At 42.9% G+C, this 25,857-nt stretch overlaps 2 protein-coding genes across 5 annotated transcripts in view; both read right to left on the bottom strand.

Annotated features, from left to right (window-relative positions):
- The window catches only part of pgk1 (phosphoglycerate kinase 1), a 30,306-nt gene extending 20,169 nt beyond the window's left edge, over positions 1–10,137 (bottom strand). The window contains exons 1-2 of the mRNA XM_055643520.1: positions 9,960–10,137; positions 618–668 (exon numbers count right to left, since the gene is read on the bottom strand). Coding sequence (XP_055499495.1) covers positions 618–668; positions 9,960–10,024 — 116 coding nt within the window. The 5' untranslated portion in view covers positions 10,025–10,137. The remainder of the gene's footprint in view (positions 1–617; positions 669–9,959) is intronic.
- A 3,157-nt stretch (positions 10,138–13,294) lies between these two features.
- Positions 13,295–25,857, bottom strand: part of atp7a (ATPase copper transporting alpha) — an 81,402-nt gene continuing 68,839 nt past the window's right edge. For all 4 annotated transcript variants that reach the window (XM_055643522.1, XM_055643523.1, XM_055643524.1 and 1 more), the window contains 4 exons: positions 25,097–25,300; positions 24,352–24,469; positions 22,654–22,756; positions 13,295–20,357 (listed from right to left, as the gene is read on the bottom strand). In XM_055643522.1, the coding sequence (XP_055499497.1) occupies positions 20,090–20,357; positions 22,654–22,756; positions 24,352–24,469; positions 25,097–25,300 (693 nt within the window). In that variant the 3' untranslated portion in view covers positions 13,295–20,089. The remainder of the gene's footprint in view (positions 20,358–22,653; positions 22,757–24,351; positions 24,470–25,096; positions 25,301–25,857) is intronic.

The following is a 25,857-nucleotide window of genomic DNA, read 5'->3' on the forward strand; positions in this document are numbered from 1 at the left end:
AGCACAGGTGTCATAGGTTATGGGGAAAAGGTAGGAGAATGGGGTTAGGAGTGAGAGATAGATTAACCATGATTGAATGGTAGAGTAGGCTTGATGGGCCGAATGGCCTAATTCTTCTCCTATCACTTATGACCGCAAGTGGAACCGCAAGTAGTGCGACTGGCTTGCAGTTTAACAACCTGTTCTCCAGTGCTATCAGCGAAGGTTACACATCTCCGTGCAGGGTTTCCCTGGGTGCCCTGGTTTATCTCCCACATCAGCGCCAAAGACCTGGGTTCGATCCAGACTACGGGCGCTGTCTGTACGTTCTCCCTGTGACCAGGTGGTTTCCTCCGGGTGCTCCAGTTACCTACCGCACTCCAAAGACGTACAGGTTTGTAGATTAATTGGCTTTGGTGAAATTGTAAACCATTTTGTCTGTATTGTGTAGGATAGTGCTAGTGTTCGGGGTGATGACTGGTCGGCGCGGAATCGGTGGAGGGCGGAAGGGCCGGTTTCCCCACTGTATTGATAATCACTAATCTAATCTCCACTGAATCAGACGCAGCCAAACAAATTGCCTGTTTTAAATTAGTATCAACAAAATTAATTGAGTAGCTGATCAAAGTGAATCTTACCTTTGGTTGTTGGTGATCTGATTATTCTTCATCGGTACATTGAAGTCCACCCTGAAAGGAAGGTGACACCATAACTCAATGATTTTGATTTAATCTCACTGCCTCAATCCAGCTTCACAAAATTATTGTCCACGTATGGAAAGTGACTTTGAGGCACAAAACATAAAGACCAAAATGGCAACCTTTCTGCTGTGGTCCATGATCACATCCAACAAGTCAACGGGTCCCCACCCAATACGTTGCCCATTCCTTTTCTCCAGAGAAGCTGCCTGGCCCACGGAGTTTTTGCAGGTCCTGCATTTTTGCATCTATCTTCCAAGAAGTCATCGCCTGGCCACCAGACATCGTCTCAGCAACTTACCAGGTCTTGCAGCAACTTACTACAACATCTTTCGCTGGACCACGATAATGACAACAAGAATATCGCTGTTAGACAAAAATGCTGGAGAAACTCAGCGGGTGAGGCAGCATCTATGGAGCGAAGGAAATGGGCAACTTTTCGGGTCGAGACCCTTCTTCTCGTTCATAGCACCTAGACTATGGAACAGCATCCCTCTTCCCACCAGCATCCCTCTTCCCACCTGCTCCCTCCATCAACTCTTTTAAGTCTAGACTTAAAACTTATTTCTACTCTCAAGCCTTTCATGAGGTTTTCTGAGGGAGTGCTGTATGTATGTATTTATGTATGTATTGTTGAGCTATGTACCACAGTTTGTAGCACATTAGTACCTGGACTGGAGATGCTTGTCCCTGCCAAATGCTGTAGGATGACATGTTATGGACAATAGGTGCAGGAGTAGGCCTTTCGGCCCTTCAAGCCAGCACCGCCATTCACCGTGATCATCCACATTTAGTACCCTGTTCCTGGCTTCTCCCCATATCTCCTGACTCCACTATCTTTAAGAGCTCCATCTAACTATCTCTAGAAAGCATCTGGAGAATTGGCCTCCACTGCCTTCTGGGGCAGAGAATTCCACAGATTCACAACTCTGTGTGAAAAGGTTTTTCCTCATCTCTGTTCTAAATGGCCCACCCCTTATTCTTAAACTGGGTTCTGAACTTTCCCTTCTGCACAAGCTTCCTCCCTCTAGCGTGTCCAATCCCGTAATGGTCTTGTATGTTTCAATGAGATCCACTCCTATCCTTCATTCTATCCAATGTGGTTAACATGTTATCCAAACCTCTGCCCGAGTCTTGCTGAGAGTCATCATTGGCTGCAAGCGTTCATCTTATGCCTGCCCCTCATCATCTTCTACAGCTCAATGAGGTCACCCCTCAGTCACCAAAGAGTTCCGGGAAGCCCAGGTAACGTTCTGGTGCATCTCTTCTGCAATCTTCAGTTCAATTTAGTTTATTGTCACGTGTATCGAGGCACAGTGAAAAGGTTTTGTTGCGTGCTATCCAGTCAGCGGAAGGACGATACACGATTACACTCAAGCCATTTGCAGTGTGTATAGATACATAATAAGGAAATAATGTTCAATGCAAGGTAAAGCCAGCAAAATCCGAACAAGAATAGTCCGAGGGTCATCAATGAGGTAGATAGTAGTTCAGCACTGCTCTCTGGTTCTGGTAGGATGATTCATTTGCCTGATAACAGCTGGGAAGAAACTGTCCCGGAATCTGGAAGTGATCTATACCTTTTTGTCTGATGGAGAGGGGAGAAGAGAGAGTGGCCAGTGTCCGACTCGTCCTGGATTATGTTGGTGGTCTCCAACGTAATGACATCCTCCCTGTACCTGGACAAACAGTTCTCCAACTGGTGATCCCGCAGTGTCTTGCTCAGCAGCATCATCATGACCCAGCTTTTGTGCTCAACACCCTTCCCAATGAAGGGAAACTCACATGAAACTTTCTTCACCACACTCTCCACCTGACTCACTGCTGTCAGGAAAACATGCTCCTGAACTCCCAATTCTCTGTTCTGAAACACTCTGCAGTAATCTTCAACTTACTGTGCAAGCCGTGGCCTAGTTTGACAAATCACAGTGCAACATCTCACACTTGCCAGTTAAATTCCATTTCCCGTTCCTTGGCCCATCTCACCGAGATGATCTAGATCTTATGGTAAACTTAGATGTCCTTCCTCACTATACCACCTATTTTGGTATAATCTGCAAACCTATGAACAATGTTAACTACATTGTCATCCAAACCGTTAATGTAGTTACAAACTTCAGAGCCACAAGGAACTGCAAACGCTACTTTACACAAAAGACACAGAGTGCTGGAGCAACTCAGTGGGGCAGACAGCAGCTCTGGAAAACATGGATCGGTAACATTTCGGGTCGGGACCCTTCTTCAGACGACTGACTTACTCCGGCACTTTGTGTCCTTTTCTGTAAACTAGCAAACGTTAGTGGTCGTACACCAACCACACTGTGCCACTCCACTGCTTACAACCAGAAAATTGTAATTGTTCTGATCAGAAAAACAACCCTTATAAAAGGTTTAAGAATTGAATCTCTCGTGGGCATCCATTTTAAAGATTGGTGCTGTTAAAACTGACTCTCACAATGTAAAATGTCACCCTTTCACCTCGCATTCCACCACATCAAACCACTCAACCAAATCAATAACATAATTTCCTGCTCTCTGCTTCTGAACGCACAGCACAATGGAACTGATGAACAGCAGAAATCAGTCTGACAGTGGAATTAACGACCCTCTTCTCGTGATAAAAGGTGAACAAATGTGTGCTAGAAGTCCTTGGTACTATAATTAAGGTTGACACAATTTATTGGGCAGAGCACACTCACAGAGAGCACGCCATTGATAACATTTCCAAGGTTGAACAAACAGCTGCAATTCCTCTATGCATCATCTGCAGGATGTACAAAGCACATTTACAGGAAGATAGCACATTTCTTCTCCACAAAAAGCTAGAATAGCTTTTGAGATTCAACCACACACGTGCTCAGATCACAGTCGTTGATATCCACCTGCAGGAAGTCAGTCCTCTAAATGTCAAGATTCATAGTCTTCTATATTGTGGATTAAAAAGTCACTGATAATATTAACAAACATGAAAAAAAATCTTCAAATTAAGAGTGATTCGACTGTTAAATCTTGCCCAGACAAATTTGGAAACTGCTCATACGAAAATGCAGCAATTTGAGATTTTACTATTTTAAAATAAGCAAAGACTGAGAGCAAAAATGGATTAACAAAAAAACTGAAGGGAATAAAATTACTGAAGACAGCATTTTTTTCTTAAACTAACACAAAACACCATGATCCAGAAGGTCTTTGTATGATTCTGATCTCCAGTTTTAAACTGATGTATCTTTGCCTACCTCAACTATTCAAGAGTACAAGGGAAAAACTTCATGTATAAATTTAAAGTTACTATATATATCACAACTTTTACTGCTAGGACCCAGCTAAATGTTCTCATTCGTTCCATAGGTTAGGAGGTGAACTATAAATAAATACAAGAAAGAATTTGAATACCAGTGTCCTAGAACTCTCACCGAATATGCAAAATGGAGGAGTGTTTCTTGGTCATTGAAAGCTAATGGACAATGAAAGGCCAAGAGAGTGGACGTGGAAAGGATGTTTCCAGTAATGAGAGTGTCTAGAAGCCAGAAGGACAGCTTCAGAATAACAGACATATCTTCAGAATGGAGATGAGGAGGAATTTCTTTAGCTAGAGTGGTGAACCTGTGGGATTCATAGCCACAGAGGGCTATGGAGGCCAAGGGCATTTTTAAAGCAGAGATTGCCAAGATTCTTGATTAGTACGAGTGTCAAAGGTTACGTGGAGAAGGCAGGAGATTGGGGTTAAGAGGGAACAATAGATCAGTCATGATTGAATGTGTAAGAAATAACTGAGTGGAGGTGTTCAGTGAAACGATCGCCGAGCCTGCGCTTGGTCTTTACAATGGAAGAGGCCCAGGACAGAATGGTCAGATTGGGAATGGGAGAGGTTTGTTTAACTAACCTCCGCTCAGTCCGTCTTAACCTACCTGATCTTCCCATGGCCCAGCACTTCAACTCCCCCTCCCATTCCCAATCTGACCTTTCTGTCCTGGGCCTCCTCCATTATCAGTGTGAGGTCCAGTGCAAATTGGAGGAACAGCATCTCATATTTCAATAGACAATAGACAATTCGCTGGGGTAGTTTACACCCCAGCGGTATGAACATTGATCCTCTCTTCAGATAGCCCTTGCTTTCTCTCTCCATCCCCTTCCCCTCCCTCCCACGAGTCTTACTGTCTCCGACTACATTCTATGACCCGCCCCCTCCCCTGACATCAGTCGGAAGAAGAGTCTCAACCCCAAAACATCGCCCATTCCTTCTCCCCAGAGATGCTGCCCCACCCTCCGAGTTACTCCAGCATTTTGTGTCTACCGTAGTCATGATTGGGCTAAATGGCCTAATTCTACTATTGTGACTTAGTCTTTATGACACCATTGCAGCAAATCAAAGGGATTTGCTGAGCTATTCTTCTGGTCAGAACTTCCCCTTTCACCTATACTCCAAAGGTACAGGTTTGTAGGTTAATTGGCTTGGTATAAATATAAAATTGTCCCTGGTGTGTAAGATAGCTTTAATGTGTGGGGATCACTGGTCGGTGTGGGCCTGATGGGACGTAGGGCCTGTTTCCAAAAGCCGCTGTCTCTCTAAACTAAACTATATCCAATCCTCCGGCTTCATATTTGACTCCTTACCGTACAGCCTTATGTAGGTATGTTACAAAACCTACCTGAATCGTGGCTGAGCATCTGCCCTACCCCGTGTGCGCGATTTTGGCGCTGTTTAGAGGGGGCGGGTTTAAAACGCGATTTTTACTAGGCTGTTCCAATCGAAAATGTTCAGCCTAGTAAATCATTAACGGAAAATCGCTGAAAGACCCCGTCGCAAAAGGTATTATTAGTTTTTATGGCCTTGTATAATATTTATAGTAGTTTAAAAATCACTCTCTAAACTCGCAACCTCTCGCAGCCCCAGGGTTTTATAAAGCAAACAATTAAAGGTATGTACCTTATTTTTACATTAAATGGGGCTTGTATATAACCCTGTATATAAAGTTTTCTATAGCGAGTAGCTCATTTTGGGATCTTTATATCCCGCAGTATTTTTCTGGGCATTTGAGGGCACAAATCCAGCGCAATGTGAACGTTCTAAACCAGCGCGTTCACAGGAACCCACTAGAAAGCCGATTTAAATTGACTTTAATTTACAGCAATTGAACACTAAATTCCTTCCATTTGGCCTATAAATTGATGTAAATGAGATTTATGTAAATGTTTTATTGTGAATTATTTGTGAATATTATTTGGACACTTGGGCTATTTAAAAATGTTAATCATTTATTAAGAAATGGATAGATGTTTAGATCTAGTAATTGAAGTTTGAAATTAGCTGCAATTGGGTAACTAACTAATTATATGCTTTAATTTCAGGTCATCCAAGTAAGATTATTTTATATTTGTTTCAGAATGCTTCAATCTATGATAGCTGAAAATTTCATTCAGTTCTCTTAATTTTTAAGAAGGTTATGGGCTTTTGACTGTCCACGATCACAGCTTTTTTGTTATGTCCATAGAAAATCATTAGGGAACAAGATGCTAATTTCCGAGTATGAAAATTGCCATAACTTTTTTATTACTTGAGATATGAAAGTGAATTAGGTGTCAAATTAAACTTATTGTTATGCTTTATCTGATGGGATAAATTGCAGACTTGATTTTTTAAATCTCAAAATTTTGTAACATTGCTACCTTATGGCTTCTTTTCATCTCTATCTTTTGTCCACCATATGCCAATCAATATGCCAATCCCCCCCCCCCCCCCCCCCCCCCCTCCCCGGCAAGGGCACCTATCACTTGCCAGGCCTTGCCCCACCCCATCTCTCTTCCAGCTTTCTCCCCCACAATGTGTGTGAAGAAGGTTCTCCACTTGAAACGTCACCTGTCCATGATCTCCAGAGATGCTGCCTGACCCGCGGAGTTACTCCGGCACTTCTGTCTTTTATTTCCTCTATACCAGCATCAGCAGTCCCGTGTTTCTGAAAACGGACTGTTCTTGATTAGTATGGGGAGAATGTAGGAGAATGGGGTTAGGAGGGAGAGATAGATCAACCATAATTGAATGGCAGAGTGGCCGAACGGCCTAGTTCTACTCCTGTTCCTTATTGACTTGCATTGACTGTGTCTGAAGCAGTTCTATTCATGTAACCACTAGTTGAGCATACTTTCGTATGTCTGCTCCGGTATTTGAGACTAAAAGGTCACCCAGATAAACTATTCCCTTACTCATCAATTGGGCAAGGAACAGCAGTATGGGTTTGCACCATTAAGCCTTCAATTCTCAATCACTAAAAATTACACAGGGAATAACTCGTTATTATAATAACCAGCAAAAAGAACAGAAACAAAATGTAATAACAAAATTATGTGATCAAATTAAAACAATTTTAATAGCTGATTTGATTCCCTGAAAATCTAACTATCATTTGCATCAATCTATAAGTTTGTAAGTGATGGGAGCAGAATTAGGCCATTCAGCCCATCAAATCTACTCCGCCATTCAATCATGGCTGATATATCTCTCCTTAACCCCAATCCTCCTGCCTTCTCCCCATAAACCGACACCCGTACTAATCAAGAATCTATCTATCTCCGCCATAAAAATATCCATTGACTTGGCCTCCTCAGCCTTCTGTGGCAATGAATTCCACAGATTCACCACCCTCTGACCTCAACTCTGATTTCAAAACCAGGTTGAAAAATGCATCAGGTAAAGAATTTATTTTTTAACAAAACAAATTTTTTGAAAAGAGTTATAAATAATACAATTTATGGATAAAATATTTTTCTTTAAAGAAAAATCTATGATCCTGGCATGGCCGCTATTTATTGGGTGAGTTTTGCAATGCATCTTGGAAATTGAGTTGTAGAGTCATACATCGCGAAAATAGGTCACATTAATCAAGTTTCCAATTACATTAATCCCATATGTATCGTGTGCATCCTCTCCATTTTCCGATCAGCCTTACAGTGCAGCTACAGTGCACTGACTGTACACAGCGAAGGTGCTGGAGAAAGTGTGGTCGAGTGTTAATGTTGCAGCCGTCCCGCACTCATCCCAGCCTGGGGAAATATTTCTTATAAATGCTAAAATAGTTTTGTGGAGTCAGAATGTGAGCCTCTTCAGAGGAATCCGGCAGCATCAGAGAAAGGCAAAGATAGAGTGGATGTGGAAAGGATGTTTCCACTGGTGGGAGAGTCTAGGACCAGAGGTCACACTCATAATTAAAGGGCGCTCTTTTAGAAAGGAGGTGAAGAGGAACTTCTTTAGTCAGAGGATAGTTCATCTGTGGAATTCATCATTGCCACCGAGGGCTGTGGAGGCCAAGTCAGTGGATATTTTTAAGGCAGAGACCAATTATTGATTAGAACAGGTGTCAAGGGTTATGGGGAGAAGGCAGAATATGGGATGAGGAGGCAGAGATCAGCCATGACTGAATCGACTCGATGGGCCGACTGGCCTGATTCTACTATAACTTGTGAATCCAAGCCTATGACTCGTATTTATGTGTAAAGCCCCAAGTGCTGGAGTGACTTTGTGTCCGTGCTGAATGACTTCACTTAGACAAGTACATGGATAGGAAGGGTAGGAGGATTGGAGCCATATGCGGGCAGGTGGGACTAGCGTAGCTGAGGCATCTAGCTCGATGGGGCAAGTTGAGCCGAAGGGCCTGTTTCTGAAATCCTGACTCTCAGCAGGTCAGACAGGCACCCGGTACGGTGCAGATGCTGGTTTATACCGAAGATGGGCACAAAATGCTGGAGTAACTCAGCGGGTCAGGCAGCATCAGAATGCTGTCTGAAGAAGGGTTCCGACCCAAAACATAACCAATTCCTTTTCTCCAGAGGTGCTGCCCGACCCACTGAGTTACTCCAGCATTTTGTGTCTCTCTTAGGCATCTGCGAGGGAACAAGTCGGGATCCTTCTCTAGATATGTGGTTGGTTTAATTAAACTTCTGGCCACTGCAGTGGGAACTTTAGTGTTGATAAGACAATTAAATATCAAGCGATTGCAGTAATGGTATCTCTTAGTGGGGAAAGTCATTGCCTGGCTCTTGTGCATTTACTTGTCAATTAGTGACCTGAACGTGAATGCTACAAGGGATAGTTTACTGATCTGGGAAAGTAAACACCATCATCCCCGCCACACCCGACCTTGTGAAGGACTGAAGGTCATGAATGCAGCAGTTGAAACCGGTCAGTCCAAGAACACAGCAGGAAGAACTCTTACAGTAATGACCCGCACCTCAGTCAACCTCTGCATGGCTGTAACATGCTTTAATCACAAATGAATGAATAACTATATGAATTATACTGAAGTTTGAAGAAAGATCCTGATCCGAAATGTCACCTGTCCATGCACTCCCCAGGTGGTGCCTTATCTGCTAAATTATCCCCGCACTTTGTGTTTTACTTAAGATTCCAGCATCTGGGTCTGGATTATACTTTGTTTTTAATTATTATTATCAGCTAGTTAACTAGCACACCCTTGAAGCATTGTGCAATTCATCCCTTCAGGACATTGCACAGTTTGGTTTACTGATTTCCGCCAGTAATTTACTATTGTCTGTTAAAATAGAATGCAAGCTTTACGAATTGGAGACACCTGGAGCTACAAATGCTGGAATATTGAGTTAAGCACAAAAAACTCCAGCACTTGAAATTTCATGTATCAGCTTGCATGCAATAATATTTTTCTGCATATTAATGATAACACACACAAGGAATTGCAGGCACTGAAAGTCAGCCTTTTAGGACATTACTTAATTTGCAGATTGAAGTACAGATTGTGAGTAAAAGGCACAGCAATTAATGCACCCAAGAATTAAATCGTGGGAGCAGCAAGCAGCACGGTGCAGGGAGCGTGTATGGGGTGGAGCAGCGGTATAGTTGCTGCCTCACAGCGCCAGTGACCCGGGTTCGATCCTGACTACGAGTGCTGTTTGTACGGAGTTTGCACGTTCCCCGTATCTCTAAACTAAAACTATATGTGTTAAACATATCACAATGTATATTTATATATATATACATATCCACCACCTTATATATATATCACATCCACCTTATATAATATATATATACACACACACACACTGAACTTTTTTTTCTCCCTCGTTTATTATTTTGTTTACAGTGCACTATGTTTACATATTGTATTGTGCTGCTGCAAGTGGGAATTCAATTGCTCTATCTGGGACATTTGATACTAAAACTCCCCTGACTCTTAAAGGTGATGGGGAGCTGGGCCAAGGCCCGCACCGTTGAGGAGGCTTCCTGCTCCCTCGTTTACCCACTCACTCACTCACCTCATGATCACCCTCTTCCCCTTCACATCCACCTTATCCAGGGTGAGCTTGTTAGACAGCGACATGTCTGCAGTTGTAGTTGGGGCTGGGAGGGAGAGAGAGCGAGCGTGCGGTTCCTTATCACCTCCCCGTTGCGCCTCACCGGCGTTGATGAGCAGCGGAGAAGCGGACGCTGCCTTCACACCCGCACAGCCTGCTCCCGCCCCCCGGCCCCGCGCCCATTGGTCAGCGCCATCCTCGTCATCGCTATCGCCGCTCTCCGATTGGCCCGCCAGCACGTCCGTTAGCGGTCCTCAGCTCCACGTGACGTCGCGCCGCTAACCCAGAGGCGCACGTTCGACACGTAGCTGTGCGGCGGCGAGCTGTCATATTTGCTGTCAATCAACGTCAGGGCGGGGTGGGGAGAGGAGAAGGATTGCATGGGAGAGGGCGACGAGCATCGTTCATGCAGCATTGCATTGAGCAGGGTATTAGCATTGTCCATGCAGCATTGCATTGAGCAGGGTATTAGCATCGTTCATGCAGCATTGCAGTGAGCAGAGTATTAGCATCGTTCATGCAGCATTGCATTGAGCAGGGTATTAGCATCGTTCATGCAGCATTGCATTGAGCAGGGTATTAGCATTGTTCATGCAGCATTGCATTGAGCAGGGTATTAGCATTGTTCATGCAACATTGCATGGGAGCAGGCTATTAGCATCGTTCATGCAGCATTGCATGGGAGCAGGCTATTAGCACCAAAGATCCTATAACGGAGCAAGATACACCACTTCTGCTAAATGCAATGGGCTGACGTGTAGTACGCAACGGAGCGAAACGTGGGCCCTTTTTTCATCCATTTCAGTAACGTGACCCAACCCAACTCGCAGTGTAATCAACATTGCGGGGGAAGAGTTTGTGTTAATAAATTATAATTCTGAAAATGAGAAGATTTTTACCAAATAACTTTTATTTTTATGAGGATGGTTCCGTAACCAGCTTCCGTCTCCGCACTAGTATCTTTGCTCCGCTGTGGGATCTTTGGAGCAGAGACGGAAGCCGGTTACGGAAATGGGGCCGAAAATTACCCACGAATCTGGCCATGACCTTACTACGTCTTTTTCGTCGAGTGGACTATCTTGCTTGCTATAGGATCTTTGATTAGCATCGTTCATGCAGCATTGCATGGGAGCAGGCGATGAGTATCGTTCATGCAACATTGCATGTAAGCAGGCTAGCAGCGTCCTTCATGCAGCATTGCATGGGAGCATGCGATGAGTATCGTTCATGCAACATTGCATGTAAGCAGGCTAGCAGCGTCCTTCATGCAGCATTGCATGGGAGCATGCGATGAGTGTTGTTCATGCAACATTGCATGTAAGCAGGCTAGCAGCGTCCTTCATGCAGCACTGCACGGGAGCAGGCGACGAGCATTGTTCATGCAACATTGCATTGAGCAGGCTATTAGCATTGTTCATGATGCAGCATTGCATGAAAGCCAACTATTAGCATCAGTCTGAAGAAGGGTTTCGACCCAAAACATTGCCTATTTCCTTCGCTCCATAGATGCTGCCTCACCCGCTGAATTTCTCCAGCATTTTTGTCTACCTTTGATTTTCCAGCATCTGCAGTTCCTTTTTAAACATATTAGCATAGTTCATGCAGCATTGCATGAAAGCAGGCTATTAGCATCCTTCATGCAATATTGCATGGGAACTGGGTATCAGCATAGTTCATGCAGCATTACATGGGAGCAGACGAGCATCCTTTATTCAACATTACATGGGAGCAGGCTATCAGCCTTGTTCATGCAGTAATGCATGGGAGCAGGCCATTCGCGTCATTCATGCAGCATTGCATAGGAGCAGCTGAAAGGCTTCTTATTTCATAAGATAGGAATAGAATTAGGCCAATCAACCCATCGTGTCTACTCCGCCATTCATTCATGGCTGATCTATCTCTCCCTCCTAACCACATTCTCCTGTCTTCTCCCCCTATGACCTCTGACACCTGTACTAATCAAGAATCTACCTCTGCCTTAAAAATATCCACTGACTTGGCCTCCAGAGCCTTCCGTGGCATCTGAAACAGGATCCCAAGCCAGGGCCCTTAGATGCCTTTCTATCCACTTTCTCCAGCGATGCTGCCTGACCCGCTTTAGTAACTCCAGTAGTTGATGCCTTTTTTTGTAAACCTGCATCTGCAATTCCTTGTTTCACAGACTTTCCAGTCTTCTGGACCTCTCGCTTCACTTTCCCATCCGAGATTACTCGCTGAGAGATGGACGTATCCTATATGGTTGCATTTTGAGTGTGTGCGCAAAACGTCTGTATACCGTGCTATAAAAATTGTTTTAAAATCGGCACTTGACTGCTAAACTATTTTAAGCACTTGGAGACAGAAGGAACTGCAGATGCTCAAAACTTGAGTAAGACACAAAGTGCAGGAAGGAAACATAGAAAATAGGTGCAGGAGTAGGCCATTCGGCCCTTCGAGCCTGCACCGCCATTCGATATGATCATGGCTGATCATCCAACTCAGAGGAACTCAGTGGGTCAGATAGCATCTTTGGAGGACATGGATCTGAAGAAGGGTCCCGACCTGAAGCGTCACCTATCCATGTCCTCCAGAGATGCTGCCTGACCCGCTGAGTTACTCTAATGCTTAGTGTTTTCTTTCAAGCACCTGCTGGTAAATTGAACACAGTCATCAACAAAGAGATCAAGAAGGAACTGCAGATGCTGGAAGATCGAAGGTACACAAAAATGCTGGAGAAACTCAGCGGGTGCAGCAGCATCTATGGAGCGAAGGAAATAGGCGACGTTTCGGCCCGAAACGTCGCCTATTTCCTTCGCTCCATAGATGCTGCTGCAGCCGCTGAGTTTCTCCAGTATTTTTGTGTACCATCAACAAAGAGAATCAGACTTTCGAACAAGCATGTTTAAACCATACACAACCTCGAGTCTGTTAGTTTAGTTTAGAAATACAGCGTGGAAACAGGCCCTTTGACCCACCGAGTCTGCATTGACCAGGGATCCCCACACATTAACACTATCTGACATGCATTAGGGACAATTTACACTTACACCAAGCCAATTAACCTACAAACCTGTACGTCAGTGGAGTGCGGGATGAAACTAAAGATCTCGGAGAAAACCCACGCGGTCACAGGGTGAACGCACAAATTCCATACAGCCAGTACCCATAGTCGGGATTGAACCCGACTGTCCGGTGCTGCAAATGCTGTAAGGCAGCAACTCTACCGCTGTGCCACCGTGGCCGCACCAGCAACTGCTAGTTTTCAACCTTTCACTAAAATAACCACATTGAGAATCAAAGAACAGCGAACACCGTCACAAAGTCAACACTTGGGCGTTTATTGTGATTTATATATATGCAATTCACAAAAGTGCACATTAAATCTGGTCAATAGCATATCAACGTTTTAAAAAATAAAAACAAATCTCGAAACTTTAATATTAATCTTTTGGAAAAAAAGGTGTATATTTTTCATTACTCTACACTTTAATACAAGGCAATAAGATGATAAAGTTTTCTTCTGCAGATATGTGGAAAGAATATAATGCGGCTGAGGAAGCTAAAATAGCTTTCGCCCTGGTTACAATGGAGAACTGATTAACCACATCTTATGAAGACATCATTAAATCTGGGGTGTAGGGGGAGCAGGTAGACACTAACTCAACGGGTCAGGCAGCATCTCTGGATAAAAGGAATAGGTGACGTTTTGGGTGGAGGCCCTTCTTCAGGGGGAGAAGTTGTGTATAAAATAGAACAATGGGAACAAATAATAAAATTATTAAAATCTGCACCGTTGGTGTTTAAATAGCAAATTGGTTTTGATATGGGTAAGTGCAAGATTGTGAATTTTAAGAAAGAAAATGACACTGCGCACATCTTGGAGAGCAAGTGTCCAAAGATCAAAGGGCGCTTGGGATAATGCTCAGCTTGGACTTTCAAATCAAATCCCACACGTTTGTTTGCTAAACATTATACAAATTGATTAGTAAGGGTGTCCGGGGTTATGGGGAGAATGCAGGAGAATGGGATTGGGAAAGAGAGATAGATCAGCCATGATGGAATGACGGTGTGGACTCGATGGGCCGAATGGCCTAATTCTGCCCCGAGAACTTATGAACATGAAGCATTTGATTGATTACCCATATTTATGCATTGTACAATCCACTTTCAGAAACAGATGATGGCTTTCCAATGTTAAACAAAATCATGATAGTAATGGCAGATTGCCTTAAAATCCACATTTCAAAATATCAATTATTTGCAAATTAAGTAAAAACATTTTTTCTTCACCAATCTACCTTTTCTCCACCTTGACAATGGTCAATATAGTTTGTCAATAAATAAGCTCAATAGTAACTATAGTCATTAAGCAACACATAAAATAGACATTTCCTTAAAGTCATTTTAAGAATAGAAATGGTTAACTCAAGTTCAAGCCATTGCTGCAAGTAAGAATTGTTATTGTTCTGCGTGGGACACATGACAATTAACCACTCTTGTCTTCATTTTACTGCATTTAGTGATCCATTTCAGCCACATCTTGATTTAACATGGTAAATCCTAAATAACTCAATGGGAATGCATTTTGGGGGTATTCTTTCGTGGCAAAAGTGAAAACAGCAAATTAAACCAAAACTAAACATTAGTAAGAAAATAAAACATTTAATTTGAATCAGTACTGCCATGCTTGAATGTGCAAACTTCACTTCAAACTTTGAGCAGGAGTGTGATGGGTTTGTTAGTGTTTCTAATCTTAGTGAGAAAATCATTTGAAGTGACAAGTTGCAAAAGTCAGCCAAGAAATCGTCAGATATCATCAAAGCAAATGGCCATCGTCTCAGCATCTTCTCCTCAAAGTGAGCAAGGTTAAGAGTTTTGTTTGAGCCACCTATACATACCAATTGAAGGAATTATTTTTGTGGCTTTGCAAAGGAATGGATCAGAAGCAATGCTACAGTTTGAATCAGTCAGGATAAGGCATGGAAGAGAGAAAAAACACAACTATGTTGAAAGACATCTTAAAAGCAAGAGGGAAAAAAAAGGATAGGATCGACTGACAACAGGGAAATTTAGTATGATTTAGCAGTGTTTCCCTGCATTAAACTGACAGAGTGGCCCATCACAAGTACTAACCTCCCCACCATTGAAATGATCTATCGGAGGCACTGCTTCCAAAAGGCACCAATATCAAAAAACACACACTCATGCCGCCAGGGAACAAGGTGCAGAGGCCCGAAAAACGTGACCACCAGGTTCAAGAATAACTTCCTTTCTGAGACCCTCAGGCTCTCTTATACAGCACAACACTAACCACAGCAACTATGGATTGGGTCTTTGGTTGCACTGTGTTTCTGTTTTGCACTGGTATTACAGTTATTCATTTATTGACATTTTTGAGCTGCTGCAGGTAAGAATTGTTCTGAGGTTTGTACACATGACGATAAACACTGTTGATTGTGTGATATGGTCTTTTACCAACAATATCTCTGAGACACTGGATGCTGAAGTAACAATTGTGGTTTTGACCTAGATGAGTGAGCTTAGTTGGGCAAAGTGTCTTCCTCATCTATTCTAACCATTTTGCATCAACCACAGACATAACCTGTAGCAATGATGAAATGTTAGCCTGAACGTAAGTGTGCTGCACCAAGCAATTTATTTGGCAATCAACAATAAATAACATTTATCATGTATTTGATAGCAGAATGGAGAGGCAGCCTTTTGCTGAGGTAACATAAACAGGCATAGTTATGAATCAATTCTACAAACCCACTATTGGTACATATACCCGCTGGTAGGAGATTCTGTCAAAGCTAGATAGGGCTCTTAAAGATAGCGGAGTCAGGGGATATGGGGAGAAGGCAGGAACGGGGTACTGATTAGGGATGATCAGACATGATCACATTGAATGGCGGTGCTGGCTCGAAGGGCCGAATGGCCTCCTCCTGCACCTATTGTCTACTGAAATGAACGATTTGATAGCAAAGTAAGGTTTCAACTCGAGTTACACAAAAACACTGCAGCAAATATATATATGTGAACATGGATTCCAGATGAAGGAAATAATCAGCATGTCTACACCAGTTTTTCAGTAGCACTCCAATCAAACATGCGTTGTTCATAATTCCTGCATTGCCAGAGAAACCGAAAGCAATAAAAACCCCCAACTTTGGCCCACTGATATCGTAATGAGTCATTGTCAAGAAGGGAGGCTTTGATGGTGCCTGTAATATTATGTTGTTTTGCAATATTCTAACAATATCCATTAGGTTATAGTCAGCAAAATGGCTGACTATACATTCAACAAACTATTAAACAAAAGACAAACACAAAGTGCTGGAGTAACTCAGCAGGTGAGGCAGCAGCTCTGGAGGAAAAGGATAGGCGACGTTTCGGGTCGGGACCTTTAAACATAATTTTCTAAAGAGATTTAAACCATTTTTTAGAGATTTTATTTTCCTGATATCCCTCTCCATTTTATACAATTATTTCCTGTTTTTTAATTTAACTCTAAAAAGAGAAGCAAGTTCCCCAAATACACAGGGAACACTTAAAGCAAAGAAGCTACCACCATGTTAAATGTGGAAGGCCAATTATTTTGTTTGCAGAAGCATAAATAACATTGCAACCACGATGTTAAATGTTGCACAAGTTACTACAAATTATTTTTGACATAATAATTTAAATATGTTTTATATTTTTCTGATCAAGAAAAAATAAGTAGATGGTATATATTCCAAAGACAGACACAAAAAGCTGGAGTAACTCAGTAGGACAGGCAGCAACTCTGGAGAGAAGGAATGGGTGACACTTCGGGTCGGGACCCTTCTTCAGACCGCTGAACATATTCCAACTTCTTTCTATTCCTCAAAGATTGAATACACCACCAAGACATAATTGTTAGTCTGAGGTGCCACTGGTGCATGGAATTGCTGGAATTTATTAATTTGATGGAATTTAGGAATTTTGAGCTTCCTTTATACATGCTCACAGGTACACATCTCAAACCTCAACATGGCTGATTGCTGCACTCAAGTCTATTGCACTCTGATAATAGAGTAATCTGGTTACAGCAACATGACCACTTTGCACGGAAGGTGTGCCAGTGTGCATTTAGTTTAGTTTAGAGATACAGCGTGGAAACAGGCCCATCGGCCCACCTAGTCCCCGCCGACCAGCGATCCCCGCATACTAGCACTACCCTACACACCGGGGACAATTTGCAATTTTACCAAATCCAATTAACCTACAAACCTGCACGTCTTTGGAGTGTGGGTGGAAACCGGAGCACCCAGAGAAAACCCACACAGGTCACGGGGAGAACGTACAGGATAGAACCTGGGTCTCTGGCGCTGTAAGGACGCAACTTTACCGCTGCGTCACTGTGCCATCCTTGTGACAGTCAGGTGCGAGAATCAGGGGCTCGTTAAAAACTTTTGATTTTAAAAAGTGTTAGATAAAAAACAGCATATATTAGAACAGAGACGAGGAAACACTTTTTAGGGAGAAGGCAGGAACGGGGTGCTGATTGGGGATGATCAGCCTTGATCACATTGATTCAGATTCAGATTCAATTTTAATCGTCATTGTCAGTGTACAGTACAGAGACAACGTAATGCATTGAATGGCGGTGCTGGCTCGAAGGGCCGAATGGCCTACTCCTGCACCTATTGTCTATTAACTGATGACAATATTTATGAACCTCCCTTCAAAGAACATTTCCCGCATCATAAAATAAGCAAGCTGTACTCAAAGGTAGACAATAAAATGCAGGAGAAACTCAGCGGGTGAGGCAGCATCTATGGAGAGAAGGGTCTTAATCCGAAACGTCTCCTATTCCTTCTCTCCATAGATGCTGCCTCACCCGCTGAGTTTCTCCAGCATTTTTTGTCTACCTTCAATTTTTCCAGCATCTGCAGTTCTTTCTTAAACAAGCTGTTCTCAAGAGCTGCCCGTCCTGTAACCATGTATAGAAGTGCCACCTCTGGTTTCCCAGTACAAAGGTTGAGGGGAGAAGCAAGTGGGAAAGAAAAATAAAAGGAATTGGGACAACTTAAGACCAATTAGACCGGATGAGTGGCTACACATCAGCATTTAAAATAAGAACAAAACATGACCAACAGAATGATATATGGACACAGGCAGAGAAACCAGGGAGTGACTCTCAAAGTGAACCGTCTACTTATCTTTAGAATCATGAAATGAGCAAACTGAGGGGAAATATTAGATCGATATGATAATATGTCTGACGATATTCACACTATGACAAAACTAGGTAATTCAACGTAGAAGCTGTGGGGGAAATGGCTGAGTCGCTAATAACCATTGTCATAAAATCTAGTCTGCAAGTTGCAGTGGTTGAAGACTTGCAAATCTAAGATTGAGAACAAGGCGCCGGAGGGAGATGAAGGGTCTTGTTTAACTGCACGATCCAGCTTGCATACAAACTATAGAGATTAAACTGGGACTTTCTACAAGTTTCATTATTATCAATCCATGCTCATTTCACCTTAAATATCACTATCTCGATACTGGAGAGACCTGATGTCGGAACATGGAACAAGTGTTTTAACAGCAGCATTTATGACATGTAAGCGAAAGACGTCTTTGGGAAGAAAGAATTTTCTCATTGCTCTGCATAAAATAAAGTCCCTCATTGTGTCACAGCAAAAAATGCTCCTGTATTACATGATATGTAACTATATATACATATATTTACAAAACTTAAATTGAAAAAAATACAAACCATCTCGCTTCTCGCCTTCCAAATTTGATTTTTTCCCCCCAGAATTTAGCTGTCATTTGCTGAAAAATGCAGTGAGCTGTCTGGAATAGGCAGCTATTGAGGGCTACCGTTCATTGATAGACGTTGCGGAGAGCATTGCTGAATCAGGTCAACGCTTGCACTATTGGTTTGTCTTGCAAAAACCAACAATAATTCAAGATATCACGGAGAAATAATTTTTAACATAGAGGGAGGAGAGCAAAGGAAAAGTATTTCAACAGATTGGATGTTTGAGAAGGAACTGCAGATGCTGGAAAATCGAAGGTAGACTAAAATGCTGGAGAAACTCAGCGGGTGAGGCAGCGTCTATGGAGCGAAGGAAATACACGACGTTTCGGGTCGAGACCCTTCTTCAGATTGATGCGAGAGTGGGGGGGACGGGAAGAAGAAAGGAAGAGGCGGAGACTGTGGGCTGAGGGAGAGCTGGGAAGTGGATTTACAGATTGGATACTGCATGTAGTGTCAATTGTACATATTCTTTTTTAAACAATTGATTGGTGTGTAGAACAACATTAGATAATTCAGAATTTTTAAAAAAGTGCAAATTGATATTATTAAAACGGTTGAGTAAAGGCTCTTTTGAATAACAGTTTGGAAAATGGGTCCAGCATTAAATGCCTGCCATGAGGTACCTCGATATTAACATGCCTTTTATGATTACCTGCTGAATGACGTGAAATAATTTAACCGATTGCAAAACCAGTGTAGTGAGTTAGGCGAGGTTAACAACACTACAAACCCGTTTATCAAATTTAGGGATTAATATACAATCGTGGATTTCTGAGGTCACTTTGGTTTGTCCTACACATTGTATGAGGTTTTATTTAGAACAAAAACACAAGGAGGTGGGTGTGTGAGAGTCAGGAGCCGGCTCGAATGAGGATTTGGTCCTTGCCGGGTGGCACGGGCACCATTTCAAATCACTGGAGAGGCTAAATAAGTCACACGCACAACTATAGGCAGCTCGGACCATGTAAAGCCCGCTGCCTTCAATGGGATAATGTTGTTACAGGTTTTCTCGTCGTGAAAAAATAAGATGGTTCAATTAACATTCAACAAGCCCGTCATAATCTCTGCTGGCAAATCACAACAGGTAGATGCTTGTGGTACACGCCACCTTTTCCCCTCCCCAGGGTACCGGGGGCGGGGGGGAGATGGTTGAGAACCTGGAAAACAATAAAGTATTGAAAGCGAAAGCCTCCAAAAAAGACCGAAAAATGTCAATCAAAAATCTGTGCATCAAATGTACCAACTGAGCGTAAAGTGTTGATCAGCCTGGAGCAGAGGCCAAGGCGACACAGTTGCAATTCTCTTGTGTTCATCCAGGTTAAACTGCATCATCTTCGTCTCTTCCCAGCAGGAGGGAGTGTTTGTCTGGGTCATGCAGTGGGATGTTGGTGATCGACCGCCTTTCTGACCTGAGAGAGTTAATGGATGCTCGGCTGTAGTACACTATTCGGTCAAATAGGCTTAACTTTGGCGATTCCTGCCTCACCTCGCCCATGCCGATGTGCACACTGACTTCCGAGAGTGACCTCTGCTTCATGTGGCCCTGGGCTCTGGCTTCCAATTTGACAGGATCGGGCTTCTTGTAACTGTAAAGCAAAAACAAAAAAAGGAAAGACAAGCTAACACTTGCTGTTGAAAGTGCGTCCCCTCTCTCTCCGTCCCTCCCCCCACGCTAGTCATCTTGTTGAGTTCCTCTGTCTGGAGACTCGTTGTCACCTATACCACGGCCAACAGTGGCCTATTGCCTGCCCCTGTATTATCGTTGCTTTTTCCATATCTTCTATTCATTTCTCCCAAGTACGGTTAATATCTCTCATTTCCCCCTCTCCTCACTCTCAGTCTGATGAAGGTTCTTGACCTGAAACGTCACCTATTCATAGAAACATAGAAATTAGGTGCAGGAGTAGGCCATTTGGCCCTTCGAGCCTGCACCGCCATTCAATATGATCATGGCTGATCATCCAACTCAGTATCCCGTACCTGCCTTCTCTCCATACCCCCTGATCCCCTTAGCCACAAGGGCCACATCTAACTCCCTCTTAAATATAGCCAATGAACTGGCCTCAACTACCGTCTGTGGCAAAGATTTCCAGAGATTCACCACTCTCTGTGTGAAAAAAGTTCTTCTCATCTCGGTTTTAAAGGATTCCCCCCTTATCCTTAAGCTGTGACCCCTTGTCCTGGACTTCCCTAACATCGGGAACAATCTTCCTGCATCTAGCCTGTCCAACCCCTTAAGAATTTTGTAAGTTTCTATAAGATCCCCTCTCAATCTCCTAAATTCTAGAGAGTATAAACCAAGTCTATCCAGTCTTTCTTCATAAGACAGTCCTGACATCCCAGGAATCAGTCTGGTGAACCGTCTCTGCACTCCCTCTACGGCAATAATGTCCTTCCTCAGATTCCTTTTCTCCAAAGAGGCTGCCTGACCTGCCGAGTTACTCCAGCTTTTTGTGTCTGTTTTCCCTTTAAACCAGCATCTGCAGTTCCTCCCTACCCAAAATAGATTAGTTTAATTTATTCTCACGTGTATAAAGCTTTTTTTGTTGCGTGCTATCCAGTCAGTGGAAAAACTATAATGCAAGATAATGTCCAGTAAAGTCTGATTAAAGATAATCTGAGGATTTCCAATGAGGTATATTAATGTTATTATATTAATGTGTTTTATTATTAATGTTTAATGTTTTATGTGTCATTCTTAATGGTTTACTGTAAGCTGTGTTGTTACTTGTGAGTGGAGCACCAAGGCAAATTCCTTGTATGTGGACGTACTTGGCCAATAAACGTATCCATTCATATATGGTAGCTCAGGACCGCTCTCTAGTTGGTGATGGGATGATTCAGTTGCCTGATAACAGTTGATAGGTCAGCCAACTGAATAAGTCCTTGCATAAGCTGGGGTACTGAGCAATTCACCTCTACTCCATTGCGGACATTGGACTTTGTCTATGCAGATAATGTGCAACACTACTGGTGGCGCAGAGGTAGAGTTGCTGTCTTACAGCGTCAGTGACCTGGGTTTGATCCTAACTATGGGTGCTGACTGTACGGAGTTTGTACGTTCTCCCTGTGATTGCGTGGGTTTTCCCCGGGTTCTCCAGTTTCGTCCAACAGTTCAGTTTAGTTTATTGTCACGTGTAAAGACATACAGGTTTGTAGGTTAATTGGCTGAGGTAACACTGTAAATTTTCTGTAGTGTGCAGGATACTGCTAGTGTACGGGGTGATTGCTGGTCGGCACGGACTCGGTGGGCCAAAGGGTCTATTTCCGTGCTGTATCTCTAAAGTCTAAATGCTATGCTGAGAACTATAATCTGCACTTTGTATCTTCCAAGGTACACAAAAATGCTGGAGAAACTCAGCGGGTGCAGCAGCATCTATGGAGCGAAGGAAATAGGCGACGTTTCGGGCTGAAACCCTTCTTCAGACTATCTTCCAGTTTGCTCAACCTATTTGTACCCGAGTTGACTTGATTTAGGGTGGCGAGGCGGTGGAGTTGCTGCCTTACAGCAAATGCAGTGCCTGGGACCCGACTATGAGCGCTGTCTGTATGGAGTTTGTACGTCCTCCCCGTGACCTGCGTGGGTATTCTCCGAGAATGTTGGTTTCCTCCCACACTCCAAAGACGTACACGGGTTTGTAGGCAAATTGGCTCGGTAAATGTAAATAAAATTGCCCCGAGTGTGTGTAGGATAGTGTTAATATGTGGGGATCGCTGGTCGGCGCAGACCCGGTGGGTCAAAGAGTCTGTTTCCGCACTGAATCTCTAAACTAAACTAATGTGTAGGATTATCTGATCTAATTGGACAGCGTGCAAAACGAACCTCAATGCACGTGACAATAATAAACCTAAACCCTAAAGATCCAGGAAACAATTACTTACAGCTTTAATAAAAGAGATGAAAACACCACAGAAACAGATGATGCAGCCATTGCAGCAGATCCCATCCATGGTTGTAAAACCAAACCCACTGGAAGGAAGACCCCTGAACAACAAAACACAATGTTGGCTCACAGTTTAATGATCTTCATATTTCACCAAACAAATTCATTGACAACTGCTTACAGGTTGGTACATCACATATGGATGAAATTAATCAACTCATTCAAAGTTACAGTGGCTTTGGTCATGTTTTAGAATACAGAACAGTACAACCCAGGAAGAGGCACTTCGGCCCACAAAGTCTATGCCAAAATGATGCCTAGCTAAATTATTACTTTCTGAAAAGCCAAAACTAATTTGCCAGAAGGATATGGATCGCCTACAGGCAGATGAGATCAGTTTAACATGAGTCTGAAGAAGGGTCATGACCCAAAACGTTACCTATTCCTTTTCTCTCGAGATGCTGCCTGACCCGCTGAGTTACTCCAGCATTTTGTATCTAATTTGGCATCATGTTTGGAATAAACATTGTGGGCCGAACGGCCTGTTCCTGTGCTGCATTGTTCTCTGTTCGATGTTAATTGAGGGTGGCTATTAAAATTAAAGAGCAATCGCGTCTATTGAAACTTGTGCAATGATACTTTATTAAACATAGAAACATAGAAAATAGGTGCAGGAGTAGGCCATTCGGCCCTTCGAGCCTGCACTGCCATTCAATATGATCATGGCTGATCATCCAACTCAGTATCCTGTACCTCCCTTCTCTCCATACCCCCTGATCCCTTTAGCCACAAGGGCCACATCTAACTCCCTCTTAAACATAGCCAATGAACTGGCCTCAACTACCTTCTGTGGCAGAGAATTCCAGAGATTCACCACTCTGTGTGAAAATTTTTTTTCTCATCTCGGTCTTAAAAGATTTCCCCCTTATCCTTAAACTGTGACCCCTTGTTCTGGACTTCCCCAACATCGGGAACATGTATCTTCATTAAACCATGTATCTTCATTGCCTTTAGTATTTTTAGCTTGCAGTTTCAAAAATAAACATATTGCTATAGAAAATGCTATTTTGAAAATCCTGCTGGGAAAATAACTTTGTTATTGAAGTCTGAAACTCTCTGGCCCCGAGCTCCCTTTCCCCCATTCTCACAATTGTCTGTATAACATGAGGTTTCTGAGTAACAATCACATTGTCGCCGAACATATAGTCTGTAACAGATTCCCAGAAGAAATTACAAGATACCGATATCTGTTTCAAATTGTGATTTGTTTAGACTTCAAAGGAAAGGAAAGTGTGGTCAAACTGGGGAGGGGAAGATGCAAAATTGGATAGATCTTGACAGGTCTTGAACCAGGAGCAATGATGGATGAAGTTTAATCTAGGTCAAAATTCATGCTTAAAGTGATAGGAGCAGATTAGGCCATTCGGCCCATCAAGTACTCCGCCATTCAATCATGGCTGGTCTATCCCTCCCTCTTAACACCATTCTCCTGCCTTCTTCCCATGGCCTCCACGGCCTTCTGTGGCAATGAATTCCACAGATTCACCACCTTCTGACTATAGCATGTAACTTCAAGCCAATATTAGTGAAAATAACATGCATACCTATGCACGTACGCACACAAACAGACACACGCACATACGGACAAGCACACACCAGAAAAATGAAATTGTTCTAGAGATGATCTCAGACTTACCAGCAGCAATGGGAATTCCAACAATATTATAAATTAAAGCAAACACAAAGTTTATCCGTATTCGCTGCACTGTCTTTTTGGACAAATGAATACTTGCCACTACATCAAGAAGGTCATTCTGTAAAGGCAAAGGAAAGTAGCATTGCTATTATGTGGTACAGCCTCTCCAAGCCAGTTTAACGCCATTCCTCGGAAGATCCATTTAGATCAGTTGAGTTTATTGTCACGTGTGCCGAGGTGCAGTGATAACCAGTCAGCAGAAAGACAATACATGATTACAATCAATCCATTTACAGTGTAAATGTACAGTTCCTCAACAGCACGTCATGGTCGCCACCCAAAGAGGAGGCGACTGAAGTTAGTGTAATTTACAAAATTCATTCTTGAGCAGCTGGGATGCCAGTGGCAAGGCCACGAATAGACCACCCCATTGTCAGGTGTACCGAGGTACCGTGAACAGCTGTTGTTGCGTGTTCACCAGTCAGCGGAAAGCCAATGCGTAATTACAATCGAGTGTACAGATGCACGATACAAGGAATAACGTTTAGTGCAAGATAAGGTCCAGTAAAGTCCGATTAAAGATAGTTCAAGGTCTCCAATGAGGTAGATGGGAGGTGGTAGATGGACTGATCTCCAGTTGGTGATAGGGTGGTTCGGTTGCCTGACAGCAGCTGGGAAGAAACTGCCGTTGAATATGGAATTTTGCTAAAGTCCAAGCGACCACTAAACACTTCGTTCTACTCACCCGAATCAAGACCACATCTGCGGCTTCAATAGCTACATCTGTGCCCGTGCCGATGGCAATTCCAACGTCAGCCATTGCCAGCGCTGGAGAGTCGTTCACACCGTCACCCACCATCGCTACAGTATTCCCTTCCTTCTGTAGCTGGGACACTTTAGCGACCTTGTGCGAGGGAAGGACTTCCGCAAATACCTTGGTGATCCCAACCTGACCACAAGGAGAGTAAATCCAAGTCACAGGCTGAATCTTTCACACCAGCAGAAAAATTGCAATGACCCCACCATTTCACACTGCTAAGGGAACCTAGATGGTGTAGTGCTAGTAACATGTTTGTGGCTGCAAGAGTCATTATTTTAGAAGCTGAGAAACCATATGTATAAATTCACCTGCAGAATAAATGACTCTAAAAATGTAACTATTGTGGCCTTGTCAAACATAAAGGTTAGCACTACACGCTACCAATCCCAGTTGTGGAGACACTGGTATCGTTGTCTCGTTGTAGGACATTGATCATTCTTTTTATCCTGGATTTTAATTCATGTATTGTGTTTTTTTTTTAATATATAATTTATGATGCTTTTATAAGTGATATACAAAGATTTTATATGTGCTTTATGATGATTTTTTAATGTGCAATGCATTTTTAATGTAATGTTGTCCCTCGTCTGGACCTTGAGTCTGTAATAAAGTTTATTATTGTTAATATTTATTATTATTAATATTGTCATGGAGCACTAAGGAACCTCCCACCAACAACACACAAA

This window comes from Leucoraja erinacea, chromosome 12, assembly GCF_028641065.1.
Source record: "Leucoraja erinacea ecotype New England chromosome 12, Leri_hhj_1, whole genome shotgun sequence".
Taxonomy (NCBI): Eukaryota; Metazoa; Chordata; class Chondrichthyes; order Rajiformes; family Rajidae; genus Leucoraja; species Leucoraja erinaceus.